General features: G+C 52.1%; 1 protein-coding gene across 2 annotated transcripts in view; it reads right to left on the bottom strand.

The window, feature by feature from the left end:
- Positions 1–18,115, bottom strand: part of LOC149366900 (uncharacterized) — a 152,012-nt gene extending 133,897 nt beyond the window's left edge. For both annotated transcript variants that reach the window (XM_089553088.1, XM_089553098.1), the window contains exons 1-3: positions 17,895–18,115; positions 16,236–16,473; positions 15,004–15,385 (exon numbers count right to left, since the gene is read on the bottom strand). In XM_089553088.1, coding sequence (XP_089409214.1) covers positions 15,004–15,385; positions 16,236–16,473; positions 17,895–17,980 — 706 coding nt within the window. In that variant the 5' untranslated portion in view covers positions 17,981–18,115. The remainder of the gene's footprint in view (positions 1–15,003; positions 15,386–16,235; positions 16,474–17,894) is intronic.
- Positions 18,116–20,182: the final 2,067 nt, after the last annotated feature.

Below are 20,182 nucleotides of genomic sequence, written 5' to 3'. Positions count from 1 at the left end.
CAGGTCTTCCTCTTTTGTGATGGTGGAGATGGGGGTCCGTTTGGGGGCGACACGTTGCAGGAGGGAGATGAGACGTAGACGAACTTCTTTGCGGAAATGTACAAGCTGGGTTTATTTACAACTATTTACACTTATACACATCGACCAGGGTGGTCGCTAGCATTCAGGACGATCGGGAGCGCCAGGCCAGAGCTCGCCCCTACGAAACCCTGTCCTGCCTGGCCGACTGAACTCGCGCTACGCGTAGCGGCTCCTCGTCCTCCGGAACGTGGCCAGCGCAAAGCTAGACCCTGTCCGTCTCGCGATTCCGACTCTCCACCAAGAGTCCCTGCCCAAGTCTCCCTCTTTGGCGCCAAAACGCCTCCTTAAATAAGTTTCCCCAGCATTCTGGGGACAAACTTAGTAACCAATGAGAGATGGGCTTCTTACAACCAATCAGAGCGTTTTCTGTGCAACTCAACAGACCAAAGACACGCCGGTCCCCACGAGCTTGTTTGCTCGCGAGGGCCGCATGCCCTTGAAGAAGCCGATAGCGCTTTTCCACACACAGTGAAAACACTTTGACAACACCACAAAAGCACGCAAGCACCACTTCCATCAGCTGTGGCTCCAAACACTACAGAGTGGCATCTGAGCCCTCTGGCCAGAGGCAGAGTAATCACAACTCGTTACCCGAATGACCACTTCCATCCGGCCTCACGACCATTCGTAATTGCACTCAGCTGCCTCCCACGCAAGCTTCCCCCTCAAGTGTCCCTGAAGCTTTCTTTCGCACAGTTCGACGCCGCCGTCGAAAAGCCATTGAACTTAACCCCGACAATAGCCGGGGTACGCGACTCGTACGCACTGTCCGCGGAACGGGCCCCCTTCCGGCACCCCTCGCTGCCATTGCTGATTTTACCTTTTGGGGCGGCAGCCCTTTGACCCCAGCGTTTCCTCTGTCTGCTTAAAAGCTACGCCGCCTAAAACATCTTAAGATAAGGACCAAGTCGGCGGCGCCCGGGGGGGATATGGGGATGGCCCGCTGCCCGGCGGCCCGCAAACTCAACTCCTCCCAACCAAGATTGTTGTGGGTACACTTGCTGTACGCACAACAAATTCCATGCACTGCCATCAGCTGACGCCTCGAGGGTAAACAGTGAATAAAAGTGGCAAACCCACAGCAAAATAATACACACAGAAAAACAAATCAGGCGTACTCATGACGTAAGCATGGGTCAAACAAAGCATCCGTGCAAGCACCGAAATTATACAAACGATAGCCTGCATACATGGACGAAGCATAACAGCACAAACATCAAGTGGCAAACGACCAAAAGCGCACATGCTCAAGCACCAGTTCACACAGCACAGTGCAAGAAACCCGCATCGGTAGATCCCCACCCGTTCCGTCCCCGGCGAAAGATGGTGGCCACCACTGTCTACCTGTAGTTTTTGGGCAAAGCTCTTATTGGGACCTTCACTTTCATTCGGTGGCGGTTGCTTTACCGCTTCCTTCACCTCTACGGCAAGCGCAGGACATGCCTTTCTCTGCTGCTCGTAATCCGCTCTGACAGCTATTACTTCCTCTGTGGGTTCATCAACGAAGGCTTCGATCTCTGTTTTCACCCTGTGTACTGCAAGCTCTTGAGTTTTACTCTGAACTCGCTTCAGCTCCTAAAAAGCCTCGGGTGTTAACAAGGCTTCCTCCGCAAGCTCGTCAGTTACAGCCCACAGGATGAGCACAGGGGGATTTACACTGGCATCCTGTGATGACCTCGACAGACTCAAGGGCACATACCTTAAATCAGCTATGACCGCATGCCCGAACGCGTCTTTGAGTCGTATCTTGCCGGCTCCCTCTGAGGGGTTCACGTGTGGTACAACGCTTCTCTTGAGGATAGTGATCCCTGCACCTGAGTCAACACAGGCCTTGAAAGGCGTTCCTCCCGCAACCAGCTCCACCCAGGTCATTTTTGCACCTCCCCCTGCCGCATTCACTACATATACGTCACATGTTGGCACGGCGTCGCACGCTGCCCTCGCGGTTAGTTTGGCGGCCTGCGACCTTTTAGCTGCCTCCTGCGTTTCCCACTCTTTCGGTATAGTTTGTTGGCAATTCCGCTGGTAGTGGCCCGGACGGCCGCATGAGAAACACTTGGGCGTAGGCCCACGACTACTGTTGGTCAGGTCTGGCCGTCTCAGCTTATCCGCTTTATGGGTATCGGCGCCTCCCTGCTCAATTTTGCGGGGGCTCCTTATGCTGTCTTCATATTTTTCAGCGAGTTCCGCCAACTGTCCAGGTTTAAACCATTCCCCGGTTTCGTGCTGCAGCACGTAGGTTCTCAGTTCATCACTCATGAGCTGTTTCAGCCGGTCAGAAATGAGCAACGTACGCAGCTCTTCTAGGGGTTTTTGTCTTCCGGCTGCTCAGGTAATAGTCGAGGAGAACTTGCAGCCTAGTCGCGAATCGACTCCAGGTTTCATTCCCCTTTCTGCCCGAGAAAAACCTACGCTGATATTCTTCTGGCGTCAACTTCAGTTCCCCTAGCACGAACTCTTTAATTTCCTCATATGACATCAACCTGTCGTCCGCTTTGTCTGCTATGAGCGCGCGACACTGCTCGTTTAACAATGGCAATATTATACTCCCGCGCAGATCGTCCGGAACTGCGCAGCTCCTCAGCATATTGTCCGCATTTTTGAACCAAGCGGGCACCAGCTCCTCGAACGCTGGCATGGGAGCAAGGACCGCCCTTAACTCTTCAGCATATCTGCTCCTACCATCTCGAGTTCCCAGCGCGCTGTTGCTCTGGCCCTTCTGTTTAAGTTTGAGGAGCTCAATTTCGAGTTCCAATTTTTTGATGTCCAGCTGCCTTAGAAGGACTGCATCACTGCTTTCCTTCTCGATCGGCGGAACATTATGAATTGCTGGACTCGGAGCAGATTCAATTTCCTGCAATACTGAACATCCTTCAGTTTCATCTGTTACTGAAGCCTGATCAGAGCTCTGGCTCTCCATCCCGTCTTCCCTCTGAGTTGTCCTTCGTGTGGTGACCACCATGCCCTACCGGCAAACGAACAGGGAAGAGACCCACCTTTGCTTCGGTGCTTTCCGCGTTTCGCCTGGCACACTCGGTGATGTCGCTCCAAGTTCTGTCGTCCACAGGTCAGTTCGCCACACGTCAGAAAGTCAGCAGCCCGGTGCAAGTCGTTGCTTGGAACCTGGACGCTCGGGGTTGGATGTTGAGGTTCTCCGCTGAGAGTCGCCCTGACAGGATCTTTCGTTGTAGCCCCGTTCGCCTGAAGGCGCAGATCCTGGATCCTCTTCGTAGATGTTGGACAAGCTTAAAATCTTCTGTACAGTGCAGTTGAAGTCGCTCACCCTCCGTAGAAAGCCGCCGCCCAATCCTGTCGACTGCGCCAGTTGAACTCGGGTTCAGGTCTTCCTCTTTTGTGATGGTGAAGATGGGGGTCCGTTTGGGGGCGACACGTTGCAGGAGGGAGATGAGACGTAGACGAACTTCTTTGCGGAAATGTACAAGCTGGGTTTATTTACAACTATTTACACTTATACACATCGACCAGGGTGGTCGCTAGCATTCAGGACGATCGGGAGCGCCAGGCCAGAGCTCGCCCCTACGAAACCCTGTCCTGCCTGGCCGACTGAACTCGCGCTACGCGTAGCGGCTCCTCGTCCTCCGGAACGTGGCCAGCGCAAAGCTAGACCCTGTCCGTCTCGCGATTCCGACTCTCCACCAAGAGTCCCTGCCCAAGTCTCCCTCTTTGGCGCCCAAACGCCTCCTTAAATAAGTTTCCCCAGCATTCTGGGGACAAACTTAGTAACCAATGAGAGATGGGCTTCTTACAACCAATCAGAGCGTTTTCTGTGCAACTCAACAGACCAAAGACACGCCGGTCCCCACGAGCTTGTTTGCTCGCGAGGGCCGCATGCCCTTGAAGAAGCCGATAGCGCTTTTCCACACACAGTGAAAACGCTTTGACAACACCACAAAAGCACGCAAGCACCACTTCCGTCAGCTGTGGCTCCAAACACTACAGAGTGGCATCTGAGCCCTCTGGCCAGAGGCAGAGTAATCACAACTCGTTACCCGAATGACCACTTCCATCCGGCCTCACGACCATTCGTAATTGCACTCAGCTGCCTCCCACGCAAGCTTCCCCCTCAAGTGTCCCTGAAGCTTTCTTTCGCACAGTTCGACGCCGCCGTCGAAAAGCCATTGAACTTAACCCCGACAATAGCCGGGGTACGCGACTCGTACGCACTGTCCGCGGAACGGGCCCCCTTCCGGCACCCCTCGCTGCCATTGCTGCTTTTACCTTTTGGGGCGGCATCCCTTTGAACCCAGCGTTTCCTCTGTCTGCTTAAAAGCTACGCCGCCTAAAACATCTTAAGATAAGGACCAAGTCGGCGGCGCCCGGGGGGGATATGGGGATGGCCCGCTGCCCGGCGGCCCGCAAACTCAACTGGCTCCCAGCACGGTTCCCAGGTCTGGTATCCCGGAAAGGCCACGTTGCGCCAGAGGCGGCCTGTGTGGAGCAGCTGACGGATGGACGGAGAAGAGTGGCGCCTGGGCCTGGTGGTTGAGGCTCTCGACGATGGATGTCCAGGTCTGGTGGCCCGGACGTCTGCGGCTGAGGCCCAAGCCCGGAACTCGGGGAGCCAGCACAACTCGTCCACATCCGTCGCCCACCGCGCTCTTCTCTCCTCTGCCACGTAGTCCTCTTCTACCTGTCCCGGCGTTCCCCTCCGCACGTGCTCCTCGTGCTTTTTCTTCTTCTCCTCACAAACGACGCTGGGTGGCGCTATCTCCTTACACACTCCCACTTCCTCCCTTCCTGTACGGTGCGGTTCGGGGGTCCACCCAGATGACAGAGAATTTCCTTTCCTCAAAAAGCGTTGCGTTCAAAGGGCAAGGCATAGCGCCGAACGGTAGGTGGCGTTCCTCCCTTCCTGTGGTTCGGGTGTCCACCGAGATGACAGCGAATTACTGCACCATGCCTTGCCCTTTGAACGCAACGCTTTTTGAGGAAAGGAAAGGGAGAAGATTCGGCCCTGTGTTCATTGCTGACCAGCCCTTTTCACAGTGAAAGCGGCCGTGTCCGGAAAATTCAGGGCGCACTTTGCTGACCTAAAGTGCGGTGAGGCGGAACCATTAGGCGCGGGGTTGCTGCTTGTGTCACTGATGTGTGGTTAAGATGTTAAGCTTCGCCTCTAAGAGTGGAACGCGACAGCGTCTTGCAACGCTGCCAGGGAGTCCACAGAACGCCATCGCCCGTTCGGTTTTACGCCTTGCTCATCGGTAAATTGGTTTTCGAGGAAAGGAAATGTATCTGTCTCGCATACCTCGGTGGACACCCGAATCTCGCCGTAGCAGGAAGGGCGAAAGATGGGAGTCAACGAAGACACCGTATTCACCAGACGCGCCTTTGTTCATTCCAAACCATCGAGGTGTCATGGCGGAGTGGTAGCGCGCTCGTCTCGCACTCCGGAGACCGGGGTTTGATTCCCAAGCTCGACCAGTTTCCTACTCGGTTTTATTTATTTATCTGGTCTGACTAGGAAGCTTAATTAGGCTAATTGGTTAATTAAGCAATGAACTAAACTCATTCCCACTTACTTGGAGCATCACTATATGATCCCTGCAATTGGTTGCATGGTTACTAGCCAAAGTACGATTGGCCCCGATTGAAATTCGCGCGCTGTGACGTCACGACCATTTCCACCAATTGAAAACGTGACTTTTCTGTCGACAACTTCTGCTTACAACGATGAGGCATTAAAGGCTTCCGCCTTAAAATGGTGCAGTAATTCTCTGTCATCTCGGTGGACACCCGAACCGAGCGCTAAGCGCGCCGCGCGTGGCAGGAGCAGGAGTTAGGCCGCGCTTGGTAGCTGCGGCCTCGCTACGCGACGGCGCGAGTTTTGCCCCTGGTTTTTGCGGCAGATGGCATGACGTCACAGCAGGGGACAATGCTAAATGTCATTGGTAGCTACCGGCCTCGCTACGCGACGGGCTGAAAGTGCCACTAGTATTGCTTTCGCAATAATATCCGTAGCTACGCCATGGTTCAGCTGGTAGCGTAGCTGGTGGTGGTGCTTGTGGTTAGACTTTTATTTATTTTATTTATTATAAAATAAGACTTGTGGTGATGCATCGGTAATTTGGATTGTAAAACATTTATTGTGTCGAGAGCAGGTTGTGGAGGCACGTTAAAGATCCCCAGAGAGAGAGAGAGAGAAAAACAACTTTATTGCCATAGATTGGCGGGATTTAGGGCAGCTGGGCTTGGTGTGGCACCCAGGTGGGGTTCCCCTTAAAGATCCCCAGGTGGTCGAAATTATTCCGGTGACCTCGACTACGACACATCTTTCCCTCTTTCTTGTTTCACTTCCACCTTCCTCTCTTCCCTTACGGCGAGGTTCAGGATTCCACGAGCTATGTGAGAAATAGTGCGCTATTTCCTTTCCTAAAAAAAAAACAATTTACCAATTTGAAGGATTCATCTGGCCATCTTATTCGATAGAGTCTCGTCTCCGATAGTTCGACGGCACCGTAGTCAATGAAATGGAGATTGCCTGTCACGAGACCTCGCCGACGCGCCACCAAAAGATGAAGATGAATGCGCCTTCATGGTCTGCACGGCCGCAGACCATCGCCACCGGCCGTGCTGCCAGTGTTATGGACCTCAGGAACATAAACACTTGAGTGAAGTGGGGTCGTGCGGGGACCCTGGGGCGTGCCCCGAATTCCTTTGTAAATAAAGTTTTCTCTCTCTCTGCGCCTTCATGGGAACATTAAGAGCAAGCGATTTCGCACCACCGCAGCGCTATGACCCTCAGCTGAATATTGTCCACTATAAGGAAGGCAAAACAGGCTCACTGCCCGATGCGTGAAGGCGCCAATTTTTATAGTTCATACGTTTTCATGAAGAAAAATAATAATTGGTTTTTGAGGAAAGGAACATAGCGCAGTATCTGTCTCACATCTCAGGTGTAGACTTGAACAGCGCCGCATGGTTGGAGTAAAAGAGGAAAAAGAGGAAGAGGATTCTCGTTAAGAACTATTGCCCCACAAAGACCACATACCTTCTCGTCGTTCCCAACTGTCTTTGCGGAGAAAATACGCAGGCCTGCAACGACGACCCGACCGCTAGGCAACTCTTGTTTATCTGCGAGTAGTAACTCCAACTAAAGTACTACCTGACACCACTATCAACCGATGCCGCACATTACGTAAAATGCGTGTTGATGTTTTTCAGCGACGAAGAATACCACCTACTAAGCCAGCAGGAGTTGTCATGTGAATCCCATAACCAACATGGCCATTCCAGAAGATCGGCTTAGAGCTCCTTGACCTCCTTACGACGTCGTCCATCGAAACGAAAAGTATATATGCGGTGGCTGACTGACTCACATAGCGAGTTATGATTAGCAGGGATGCGAATTTAGAGTTTATAGAGTATTCCCGCCGGTAGGGGAAAGTAATTCTCAGACTACGCGTTCGACCACTCCCTCGTAACATGCACCTCGACCGAAACCGCGAGGGACATGAAGCCAGGGAAGCGGCCCTTCATGAAAGATACGGCGATGAAAAGAGCACCGTATGGGTAGATGCTGCATGTGACCAGCACCGAGCCACAGCGGTTGCGTATACTCCGCGTATCGCTCCAATTATAAAAGAATTACCCCAGGGAACTAACCCAGAGTAAACAGAATAAATAGCTATAGCGCTTGCGCTCGGCAGCTCCAGTGCTACCTTTATACTCAGTCTTCCAAAAACTGTAATGCTAAATTATGCCAGGGGCAGAGTCTTCCCTGCCACCTACCAAATACTGACCCAGAACCCCCCTCCTCCTGTAGCACTGAGCTCATCTGTGTGCCCGCGCACTCTGGAAACCCAGGCATTGAGGCCGTCCAATCTTTAGCCCGAGGGTCTAGAAACCGGTATTAAAGATCAGGTAGCATGGTCGTGCCGGAGAGGGGTTGAGGAAGGTCGCAGACGAGGTTTAAGGGAAAGACAAGAAGAAGAACTTTATACAAGGGAATTTACATAAATACAAACAGCAACTGAGAGAACGTCTCAGTAAGAGAGTCTCAAAACAAGGAGCAAAGCTACAAGACGATGAGCTCAGATGGTCAGGAGCTACTTGGCCGTCCAAGGCGCCGAGTTTTATATCCTTCCTTTTCCCTGGGCTCCCTAGATGGGGGCGGGCTTGTCGGGAAAGGAGGGTCCTGAAAGTTCACTGTGGCACCCACACACACACACACACTCAATAGGGAACACGTCCCCGTCACGTGTTGGGAGAGAAGGATGCACTCTGCGTCGCGCAGATTCTGGAAGGCTCTCGAACAGCGTTCTTGCGCCTTTCATGTGGTCGCACGTGCTCGGGGTAGGGGAAACGGTCGTTGACCACTTCTCCCTGGAAGACGGTTGCTGCTGTCAACTTGATGTGCCCCTTGGAATGTCTAGTACTGCGGAACGTGGCAGCTAACTTCTTTCTGTACTGCAGAGCTGGCTGGCCAGATGCGGGGTGGATGACTGACGCCGCTTCCGTGGCTAATTCAGGCGTTTACCCCGCATGCCTTTCGTGACTCATCGGCATTCCGCTGCAACCGCGCCGATTTTCTTCTCGCGACGAAGGCGAAACGTAACAGACTGCCCCGCCGGAAGAAGGAGATCCCGATGGACAGGGGACTGCATCCGCTGTCTGGAGGGATGTCGCTCGAGGCTGCTTTTAACTGGAGTCGGTCATCTCTCGTTGCTTCTTGAGCCCAGCGCACCTCGAAGTCTTCCTTCGCACGTTCAGGTTCACAAAGGGCACTGCAACGTGACTTCAAAATGAGCGGTTCCCTGCTAGCGTTAGAACTACGCCGAAAACCCAACCGGTCAGTCAGCAAGCACGACACAATCCACACTAAGCAATGCCAGGCTCTTTCCCTCTTATTCAGTCATTTAATCCTTTAATCCCTGGGAGTAGTCCAGCAGCACTCATTGTCCACAAATCCGAACATTACACTGCAAAACCCGTCTCACTTTGAAACAAAAAAGCAAAACAATATGTTCAAAAGCCTATATCAGGAAAAAAAAAACACCAGTAAGCAGCAACTTTGAGGCTGATTCTTGCGCTAGGGACTTCGACTCAAGCCATCGGCGTTACCGTTGAGACTCCCCTTTTTGTAACGCACCTCAAAAGAATATTGTTGCAATACGAGGCTCCAGCGCAGGAGGCGGCCATTTTTGGAAGAGGTTATCTGCAGCCATTGGAGAGGGCAATGATCCGTCTCTATGATAAACCTCGAGCCGGCAAGGTAGCACGACAATTTCTGCACGGCCCATACGAGACACGCGCATTCTTTCTCGGTGGCGCTGTACGCCTGCTCACGGCTGGTCAGCTTACGACTAGCATACAGGACAGGGCGCTCCTCTTCTCCATTTTCCTTCTGGCACAACACAACGCCCATGCCCCGCTCACTAGCATCGCACTGAAGCACGAAACCTTTAGAGTAGTCAGGCGATCGTAGCACAGGCTGACTCGTTAGAGCGCTCTTTAGGGTGCTAAAGGCTGTTTCCATTTTTTCGTCCCAGGCGACTGTTTGTGGCTCTGTTTTCCTGAGAGCATCCGTCAAGGGACTCGCGATATCAGAATACCTGGAGATGTACCTCTGATAGTAGCCGGCGACACCCAAGAAAGACCGGATATCAGTATTTGTGCGCGGCTGCGGGAAGTCTCGTATCGCGGCTACCTTTAGTTCCGAAGGGCGGCGACGGCCCTGGCCAATCACGTGACCGAGGTAGACAACCTCGGCCTGTGCCAACTGGCACTTAGGAGCCTTGACCGTCAAGCTCGCGTCGCGCAGGCTGGTTAAAACTGCCCGCAAGTGTGCCTTATGCTCAGGCCACGATGCGGAAAATATTGCTACATCGTCTAAATACGGCAAAGCGAACTCTTCCTGTCCCCGCAACACTTTGTCCATGAGGCTAGAAAAGCAGTACGGCGCATTCTTTAAACCAAAACTCAAAACTTTAGGACGGAATGTTCCCATTGGTGAAATGAACGCCGCATATCTACTAGCCTGCTCTGTAAGGGGAACCTGCCAGTAACCCCTGACTAGGTCTAGTGTGGAGATAAACTGAGCGTTACTAACTTTCTCGATGCGCTCCTCGATGTTCGGAATCGGATAAATTTGATCCTTAGTGATGGAATTAAGCTTGCGGTAATCGACGCAAGGACGAGGGTCCTTGCCCGGTACCTCCACTAAAATCAAAGGGGAGGTATAATCACTCTCACAAGCCTCAATAACGTCCAGCTCAAGCATTTTCTTTACCTCAGCTTCCATAATATCGCGCTGGCGCGGCGGCACCCGGTACGCCTTGGACCGTACCGGCTCTGCCGAGTTAAGTTCTATGTCATGAGTAAGCACGGAAGTCCTACCTGGCCTATCAGAGAACCGACCTCGAAACTCTTGCAAGAGCTCGTGCAGCTCGGTTTTCTGCTCAGGCGATAGCGGTGCTTTCAATACCAAGTCACTAATTACTTGTTCAGTGCCTTCCCTGTTCGTCACTGAACCCAATCCCGGAAGCTCGACCGGAAGCTCTTCGGGAGCGTTTACCATCATACACACCACTGCTTCCCGTTGTCTATATGGTTTGAGCAGATTACAGTGGTAAACCTGCTGTACATTACGTTTTCCTGGTAGGTTCACTACGTAGTTAACGTCCGACAGTTTTTGCACAATCCGTGCCGGACCCTCCCACTGCACATCGAGCCTGTTTTTCAGCGATGTCCGTAAAATCATTACGTCGTCGCCCACCTCAAAACGACGGGCCCTTGCTGTCCGATCATAATAAACTTTGGCCCTCTGCTGGGCTTTTCTCAGTGCTTCACCTGACAACTCCTGTGCCCTTTTTAAACGTTCGAGCAGCCCCAGTACGTACTCCACCACGACTGGGTCGTCGCCCCGGCCTTCCCACGATTCTCGAAGCATGCGTAGCGGAGACCGCAGCGTGCGACCATACACAAGCTCAGCTGGCGAAAACCCCGCAGCCTCATGGGGCGCGGTTCTCAATGCAAACATCGCTGCAGGCAAGCATAGCTCCCAGTCTTTTTTCTTTTCAAAACACAACGCTCTCAATACTCGCTTCATGACGGAGTGGACCTTCTCAACGGAGTTCGATTGGGGATGGTACACGGAGCTATGTAAAAGCTTTATTCCACACCTTTTTACAAAGGCCGTGGACAAAGCGCTTGTACACACCGTGCCCTTATCTGACTGGATTTCCGCAGGAAAACCAACCCGAGCGAATATGGACAGTAGTGCATTAACAATCTCAACCGAGCTGAGCTCTTTAAACGGTACGGCCTCGGGGAACTTTGTTGCTGGGCAGATCACAGTCAAAATGTGCTCTTTCCCGTTAACAACGAGGTCTCGTATGTACGGTTCGAGAAGCTTCATGTTCTCGTCGCCACTGCATACTGACAAAAGCACGAGCTTTGTTTTCGCTTCGGGACACTGCGCCGAAAAGTGTCCCGGCTTCTGGCAAGTATAACACTCGCGCGGCTGCCTTGCCTCGAACCTCTTTCTGCGTTCGGCTTCCGCCGTCTCTTTGCGCTCGGACGGACCGTTTTCACTCTGGTCCGCACCACGTTTGCCCTCCTTTATTCTAATGGGCGTGAACTTCGGCCTCTCAAACTTCGAGCCGAATTCACTCTTTTGACCGTCCTTAGCTCCGCGAGCCCGACGAGTCACAAACTCCTCTGCTAGCTCGGCGGCTCTCGCCACCGTACTAACGTCTGGCCTGTCCAAGACCCAGTACCGAACGTTCTCCGGTAACCGTCTATAAAACTGTTCCAGCCCGAAACACTGCAGAACCTTGTCGTGATTACCAAAGGCCTTCTCCTCTTTGAGCCATTCCTGCATGTTTGGCATAAGTTTGTAGGCGAAATCCGGATACGACTCATTTTTGTCTTTCTCAGTTTCGCGAAAGTTCCGACGGAACGCTTCCGCTGACAGCCTGTACTTTTTTAGCAGACTCGACTTCACATGATCAAAATCATCTGCCTCCTCTTTCTTCAGGCGAGCGATTACGTCGGCCGCCTCAGCGGGCAACAAAGTGAGCAAGCGCCGTGGCCATGTTTCCCGAGAAAACCCCTGCTGCTCGCACGTTCGCTCGAAGTGAACAAGGAACAAACCAATGTCCTCTCCAGTCTTAAACGACCGCATCAAGTCAGTCATTTTGTACAATACCCGCTCTCCTGCACCGTGTGCCTGACCTCCACTACGAGCGCGTTCCATCTCTATTTCGAGACGCTTCATTTCCAAAACGTGTTGACGCTCCCATTCCTCTTTCTCTTGTTTTTGTTTACGTTCAAGTTCCTCTTTCTCTTGTTTCTGTTTACGTTCAAGTTCCTCCTGTTCTCTTTGTTCTTTACGTTCCTTTTCCTCAATGGTCTCAAGGCATTCCGCGAGCTCATCATCTTCAGCCTCCAACGCAAGAATAGCCTTCAGCAGCTCTGGTTTTCTGAGTTTGTCTGAGACATCCAGACCCAACTCTCTTGCAAGTTCCAGTAACTTCGGTTTGCGTAACGATTTCAGATCCATGGCCGCTCCGAGTGCTGCTTTCTCTACTGCCCCTATTGTCTTGCCGCACTAACCCGGCAGCAACGACAATCCCAATTACCAACTCTGTTTCTGACACTTAACAAAACACTGGCAAAACTTAGTAAAGTCCCGCACTCACCAAACCTCGCAGCCAAGAACCCAGCGCAGTCGTTCCGCTGCAGGCAACCAGTCATCACACAGGGCTGTTGCACTGCTCCCGACTCGCCGAACTGCTGCTCAGCAAACCGTTGACCACGTCTCTCCGCTGACGTCCGTTGACTCGATTCCACCGCTGGCAACCAGTGATTAAAGATCAGGTAGCATGGTCGTGCCGGAGAGGGGTTGAGGAAGGTCGGAGACGAGGTTTAAGGGAAAGACAAGAAGAAGAACTTTATACAAGGGAATTTACATAAATACAAACAGCAACTGAGAGAACGTCTCAGTAAGAGAGTCTCAAAACAAGGAGCAAAGCTACAAGACGATGAGCTCAGATGGTCAGGAGCTACTCGGCCGTCCAAGGCGCCGAGTTTTATATCCTTCCTTTTCCCTGGGCTCCATAGATGGGGGCGGGCTTGTCGGGAAAGGAGGGTCCTGAAAGTTCACTGTGGCACCCACACACACACACACACTCAATAGGGAACACGTCCCCGTCACGTGATGGGAGAGAAGGATGCACTCTGCGTCGCGCAGATTCTGGAAGGCTCTCGAACAGCGTTCTTGCGCCTTTCATGTGGTCGCACGTGCTCGGGGTAGGGGAAACGGTCGTTGACCACTTCTCCCTGGAAGACGGTTGCTGCTGTCAACTTGATGTGCCCCTTGGAATGTCTAGTACTGCGGAACGTGGCAGCTAACTTCTTTCTGTACTGCAGAGCTGGCTGGCCAGATGCGGGGTGGATGACTGACGCCGCTTCCGTGGCTAATTCAGGCGTTTACCCCGCATGCCTTTCGTGACTCATCATCATTCCGCTGCAACCGCGCCGATTTTCTTCTCGCGACGAAGGCGAAACGTAACACCGGGCACAGGCGGACCTCATGGGGGGTTTCTCAAAGGAGCGCGCGTCCACCTGAGCTGAACTCATTGCGAATGCTCACGCCGAAAGGAATTACCCCCCCCCCCCCCCCCAAGTCGTCCGTCACTACCAGGGAGCAACACCTAAGGCCCCGTCTGCAATCGCGGAGCATCCCTACTCCCTCTCTACTCTCCCACTGCCGAACCATCCCACCTTCCTACCCCCTGTGCAATGCACAGAAGGAAAACCTGACCCATATCCTTCTTGCCGGTCTGCCTTCGCCTCCACCCGGCGGGCCGGGGCCACACCCATCATGGGCGGAAAGGGAGACCTCACTATGCTCCATGGACTCATCAACACAAAACATCGTCGCCGGCCGCACTGCCAGTGTCATGGAGAATACACAACTAACAAGACTTCAATGCAATCTTGGAGACAAGCGGGTATCTCCAATATTGTTGATAGATCAAGCAATATTTCAACTTCGTGCACGCACGGGAGAAAAACGGTGCAGCATATCTTCATTGACTGTCTTCGGTCATAAAAGCGAACAAGAGAAGAGGTGCCTCAGGGAGCTTAACCAACGTTGCGACGAGAGGTTGTGCCGGAGGACGCGTTCATGAATACAAGGAGGCGCAGTGCCAAGCTCAATGACATGAAACAATGCCGTATCGTAAACCATTTATTTCGGTTTGCCTTGAAAACGAAGGCCACATATCGAACACTGCATTTATGGTGTCTGCCAGCTCATATATAAGAAGTGTAGTTGTCCGATATGATGTAAAACCGGGTTTTTTTATTTCTGACCATTCAAGACATATTTTGACCCGAAGTGGTATTCTCTTTTGACCCATCGTTACCTCAAGAATTGCAAAACGCAAAGCTTTGCTTAAACCTTCATGGGTATCGAGAATTATGTTGACTGGCGAATAGCAGAACGACGGGAGCAAAGAGTCAACACACGGAGTTCCCTTGAAGGTGAAAAATCAAGTCATATAAACACAGAAGAAAAAAGGACGCTTCAGCAGTTTTCACCTGGCGGGGCACCTAGCTTCAAGTTCTGAATGAAGTCAAAGGTGAAGTGCTGGCAGAGGGGCCTCGTTCGGTAGGAGCTTGGCAAGACCTCCAAGTAGCGGCAAGAACTGGGCAAGGCATTACGCACGCGCACCGCGACGCGCTCCGTCATGTGTGGGCTGCTCACAGCGAGCCACTGCAACCGGGGAGCCATGCTTATAAGTTTGTAAAGGCGCTTCTTGCCCGCATGCGTGTCCCTCAGGCACAGATGTGTTAGACCCAGCCTTAGACTTCCATTTGTTCCCATGTAGATTGATTTGAATGCTTTGCCGGTGAATGTCGTGTGTCCCAAGAACAAAACGCGCAGGCTCTGACCGTGCAAGAGCACCATCTCGGCACCCGTGTCCCTCACGTCCGTGCGCTCAATATCCAGGACAACGAGGTTGGCGATCACGGGCAGTAGGTCGGTCAGGCGTCGGTCGTTGAACAGGTAGCAGCCTTCGAAGCAAAGGGCACGAAGCGACGAGAATTGCTCCAGCTTGGCTAGCCCGATGGCAGGCGCGAATACGCAGTCGGCGAGGTCCAGCAGCCGGAGATCACGTGGGTATGGACGGCCCGCTTCGGCGGTCAAGAACTGCTCCGCACTGAACCACGACTCGCGCAGTGAGAGATGAGTGAGCGTCGGTGGCAGGTCGCACACTGTGACCCTGTTCTCTCGAAGGTGGTCGAAGAGGAAGCCGCGAGTGATGTGCAAGACCTGCAATAAGTGGGGACACTTGTAGATCCTTTTAGTACGCTTGCACTTGTAGTGGGAATTCCCCGGATTTATCCGCTGCGTGTTCATCAAGAAGTTGGCGTTTCAGTGTTTTGGGGAACAACAACAGCGCTCTATGGGATGGCTAGAGATGGGAAACTTTCATATATCGCATTATCCATTCCATCCAGACGTCAGCGCCAATTCCTCCCATATTGGCTGGCAGGAAGCCAACTGGAGCGTCATATTGTTGCTATGCCAACGGTCTCCGGCATGAAAAAACTTCGTCACCGAGCAGGTGTTAAACCAACAAGAGTGGTAACAAAGCAGCATCGTTTTTCTATGCCTAAAACGATTCGGCTACCGCGCAGCCTTTCCTGCTGCGTTTACGTGCAGAATTTAATTTTCTAAGCATCAAATCCCGTTCAGTCACCAAGTGCGCTTAAATAGCTGAAATCGAATTTAAATGGAGTTTCGGATCCCAGGGATAACTGCCGCTTTCATGCTTGGTGTGTCGACGGAAGCGAAAAATATAACTTCATCTACTTCATCGTCCAGAGTGGGCCCAGATCCTAGAGCAGCTCATCCATGTTTTGTAATTTGGTGTTATCGATGTGGGAAGGCATCCTGATAAAAATGACTTAGCATTCGTTTTTCTTCATTTAAAACTTTGACGTCCTGTTAACTGAAGATCACAACAATTGCTGGCGTTAAAGAAGCGCTATTTTTGTTACAGAATGTACGTGTGGTTTCTTGATCGACTACTCCGGTCCCATAGCGCTCGTATAAGACTTTGAACTCGTGTTTGGACGAGGGAACCCTTCGTTAAGCGTAGCCTTCATGAAACGCTCACCCTGAGTGATGGGCAGTGCTCGGCCAGGTAGGCGAAGAACCCTCGCGGAAAGTCTCTCTCCTCATGCTCGGCGGTGGATGTGTCCGTGGAACGGGTTATGTGCAGTTCCACGATGTTGGCGTCGACGTGGGCCTCGAGGAGGCTGTGCACCTGTCGAGCCTTGAGCGGAAACGACGTCACGCGTAGCACGCGCCGCAGCGAGAAGTCGCGTGCCACACGCCGCCATCGGCGACATACCCTAGAAGGAAGAGACGTGCGCTAGTGTTGTAGCATTGTTTTATTTGACATATATGTCAGCGGTAACGTATACGTGAGCTATAGCAGAGGCAAAGCTCATTAATTCCGATGTTCATGAGCCGTTAATTCACCGTCGTAGAGCCAGAATCTATTGAAGCTAAGAGTGATGTCACCTCTATAGCATTCAGACAAGGTGTACATGAAGGATTCCGGCGCGGTGATTTTCGTCACCGCTCTGAACTTGAGAGGGTAGAAATAAAGACGTGGGAATTGAGGCGTAATGTTCTCTTGCCGCTTACTGATGGCATCGTTTCTAGCGGAATTTCCCACGTTCTGAACGTTTGCGGAATACATTGCCTGAGTATGATTCCTGCTACACCAACCTTGCACCTCCGTCGTCATATGGAGAGAGCATTCGTCCCTACTACCACGCCATGCTCTTCGCTATGGTGATTATTCGGATTGCTGCCACTCTACAGGGGAATACACACTATGTCCGGATAAGAAGCCCTTGACTGGCACCAATCCGAAAATTGCATCTTGCTCATCAATTTCATATCCTCCACTGAGATCCCGGACGCGACCCGTGACCGGCTAGCGGCTGTGTCCGTCCAAACTGAAAATCCTGACTGATCGCTAGTCACTCGTCTTCTGCACCTTTAGCAGATCAGCTTGTTAGAAAGTCCTTACTGATCGATAGTTGCCCGCCTCATGCACCTTTTAGAAGATGAGTTTGGTGCACGCCAGTCTCCTCAGGAAGACCAGCTTCCTCGCGACTGCAAGGCAACCCTGGCGTGTATATACCACTGATGTGCAGAGGAAGGCAACGCAACGCGCATCCAGGCATCAAAAGAGAATGAGCCTCAAAAATGTGGTATTTTATGCCGATGATAATTTGGCCGTGAGCTGCTGTGCCGCACCTTTGTTTTAAAATCTGACGCAGCGTTTATCTGCCACTATTTGGTCCACGTGGAGTTTCCGAACACGCGTCTGCTCCTGGTCTTTCGGCAATAACAGCGAGGAGACGACAAGGCGACAACTGGGCCTGCAGGAGCATCTTTAACATCTACGTGATCTCATTTGTTGAAAAAATTTTGCACTTTCCTCAGTGCTCAAGCGTTGACATGCTGCAGAGGCGGTGGGACGCATCACATCTACGCAGGGCGTTGGTTTATTTTATGTGTTGAAGCGTAATGGGGAATCCAAGATCAAGCAGTCTCCTGGCTGTTAATAGCTCACACTAAGTACACTATCGTTTTAAACTAGAAAGAAGCGTTGAATAGTGCTTGATGCCACAATTAATAAAGTGGAGAGCGAAATACGTGCTCAGCGATGTAGTGTCGCGCCGGTATCCTTAGGCTAACATGCTTCGTCTAAGCTCCGAAGCATCGACTGGAAGGTGATGCATGACGGCCGACTTACCCCGCGCAGGCGCATACATCGTCGAACGACGTCAGGTGCCCGAACACTTCCAAGAGAAGGCTCTCCGGCAGATGCTCGATCTCCATGGCCAGCACTTTCCTTCTTCTTCTACTGAGTAAATTCTTCCTTTTAACGTGCACGTAGCGCTCTTCACTTACCGGCTGCCGTCGGAGAAAAATTCAGGGGGCACTTTGTCTAAAGGGCGTTGAGGCGAAAGCGTTTTCCGCATAAAGCTTCGCCTGTATGAGTGGAACGCGACAGCGTGTAGCGCTGCCAGGGAGTACACGGAACGCTACCACCCGTTCGGCGCGAATACCTCCAGGATATGGTCCGCGTCTGACGCGGAAAGAAGAACGCGGCGGCGGCATCGAGGGACGCTGGTGCTGGTGCCGCCCAGCAACAGGCGTCGGCTAGCTCTGCTCATACGCAGGGCGGGAGTGCGCTGAACGCAGCCTCGAAGAGCTCCAAACAACTCCGGTGGCGGCCGCAGAACACACCGCGCATCGAAAAAGACATCATCGTGGTGCTCAAACCGCGAAACACGGTCGAACTCGAGTTAATTTTTGGTCCTGAACAAGCTGGCGCTGCAATCCGCAGCATCTTCGAGGACGCGGTTGTCGCCATCACGAACCCCTCCCTCCAACCCATTGCCACACTTCACATAACCCCTACTGCCACTTCGGAGGAGGCCGAAGAGGCCGCCATTGCCCTGGCCATCACCCGCACGGAGGCGCGATATATACTGTCAGATTCCAAAACTGCCATACTAAATTTTGCTCGCGGGAGAGTTCACGTCCCTGCATTTCGCATACTGGACTCTCTCGCCGCGCACCCGCCCCGCAGCTGATATGGGTGCCTGCCCACTCCGGGAATCCCGGAAACGAGGCCGCCAACGCTTTAGCCCGAGCTTCTCTCAACCGGGCACCGGCGGCCTCCGACCTGGGGTTCTCGCGGGAGCGCATGCACTCATTCAGTGAAATGACGCAGGCCTACAAAGCCGAGCGTCGGCTCTACCCCCCACCTCATCTTTCCCTCGACAATTACCATCAGACACTTTGGAGGCGGCTCCAAACACGCACTTTGCCCTCCCCTTATATACGCTCGCGATATCACCCAGTCCACACGAACCCTTCCTGTACCCTCTGCCACCACCCCAAAGCCACTCTCGACCATATTCTTTTCCTCTGCCCGGCGGATCCTCCCCCGCGGGGCCTGGAGCACCTTACCTCATGGGAGGCTTGGGAGACCCTACTGCACTCCGAGGACCCGGCCAAGCAAGCCATCGCCACCGGCCGGGCTGCCAGCGTCATGAGCCTCCGGGACATGAACGTTTGAGTGCAGTGGGGCCGTGCGGGGGCCCAAGGACCGACGTGTCCAAAACTCCCTTGTTATAAATAAAGTTTTCATCATCATCATCATCGGGGACGACGCAAATGCGGGACTTTCGGTGTGGCTCGTTTGGGACCAAAACGTGCTGGTGTGTGCGCTGAAATCTGTCGACGCCGCGGAGAAACTTCTCCGTGATAATAAGGCGGAAGCCTTTAATGCCTCATACAATCGTTAGCATCCGTGTCGGCAGATTTCTGCGCGTTTCGGCGTCACTAAAAAAGAAACTGCGTCGGGGCTGGGAATCGAAGCAGGGAATCGAACCAGGTAGCGGAGACGCTACCACCCCGCCACGGAGCCCTTAATCATTCTCAAATCTTGGGCCTCCGTGGCGGGATTCAATAAACCGTGCCACAGAGGCCCAAGGTTTGAGCATGATTAAAGGCGCATCTAGCGAAAGCATGGCTTTCATAAACCGAATAAAAGGAATAAGAATAAAAATAAGAAATGAAAAATAAGAACAAAAGTAAGGAAAGAAACAAAAATACAAAAAACGAACAAATAAAATATGTAAATTACAAAATGAAATTAAAAAAAATAAAGATAAGAAAACAAACAAAAGAAAAATAAAAAGAAAAATAGGAAAGAAAGAAAATAAGAAAATAAAAATAATACCAAATATTAAAATGTGAAAAGTAGAAAAAACAATAAAAAAGATAACAAAAAAATAAAATAACAATGAGAAATTTTTAGAAAAATACAAATAAACAGTGCGCCAGGAAAAGCTTTCGCCTTGCAGCACATTAGAGACAAAAAAAAATTTAGTTCTAAGTTTAGTTCTAATTAAACCTGGATGATTACGAAAGCAAAAACTGCGCATAACCATATATTACTGCCTGAGCTACATTGCCCACAGTCTCGCCGTTTCGCGTGCTCTTGCACGACCATACTGCGGGTGAGCT

The sequence above is a fragment of the Amblyomma mixtum genome, chromosome 1 (genome assembly GCF_055824585.1).
Source record: "Amblyomma mixtum isolate Tamu chromosome 1, ASM5582458v1, whole genome shotgun sequence".
NCBI classification, from domain to species: Eukaryota; Metazoa; Arthropoda; class Arachnida; order Ixodida; family Ixodidae; genus Amblyomma; species Amblyomma mixtum.
Note: the sequence above shows the minus strand (reverse complement) of the source record. Positions and strands in the feature narration are given on the sequence as shown.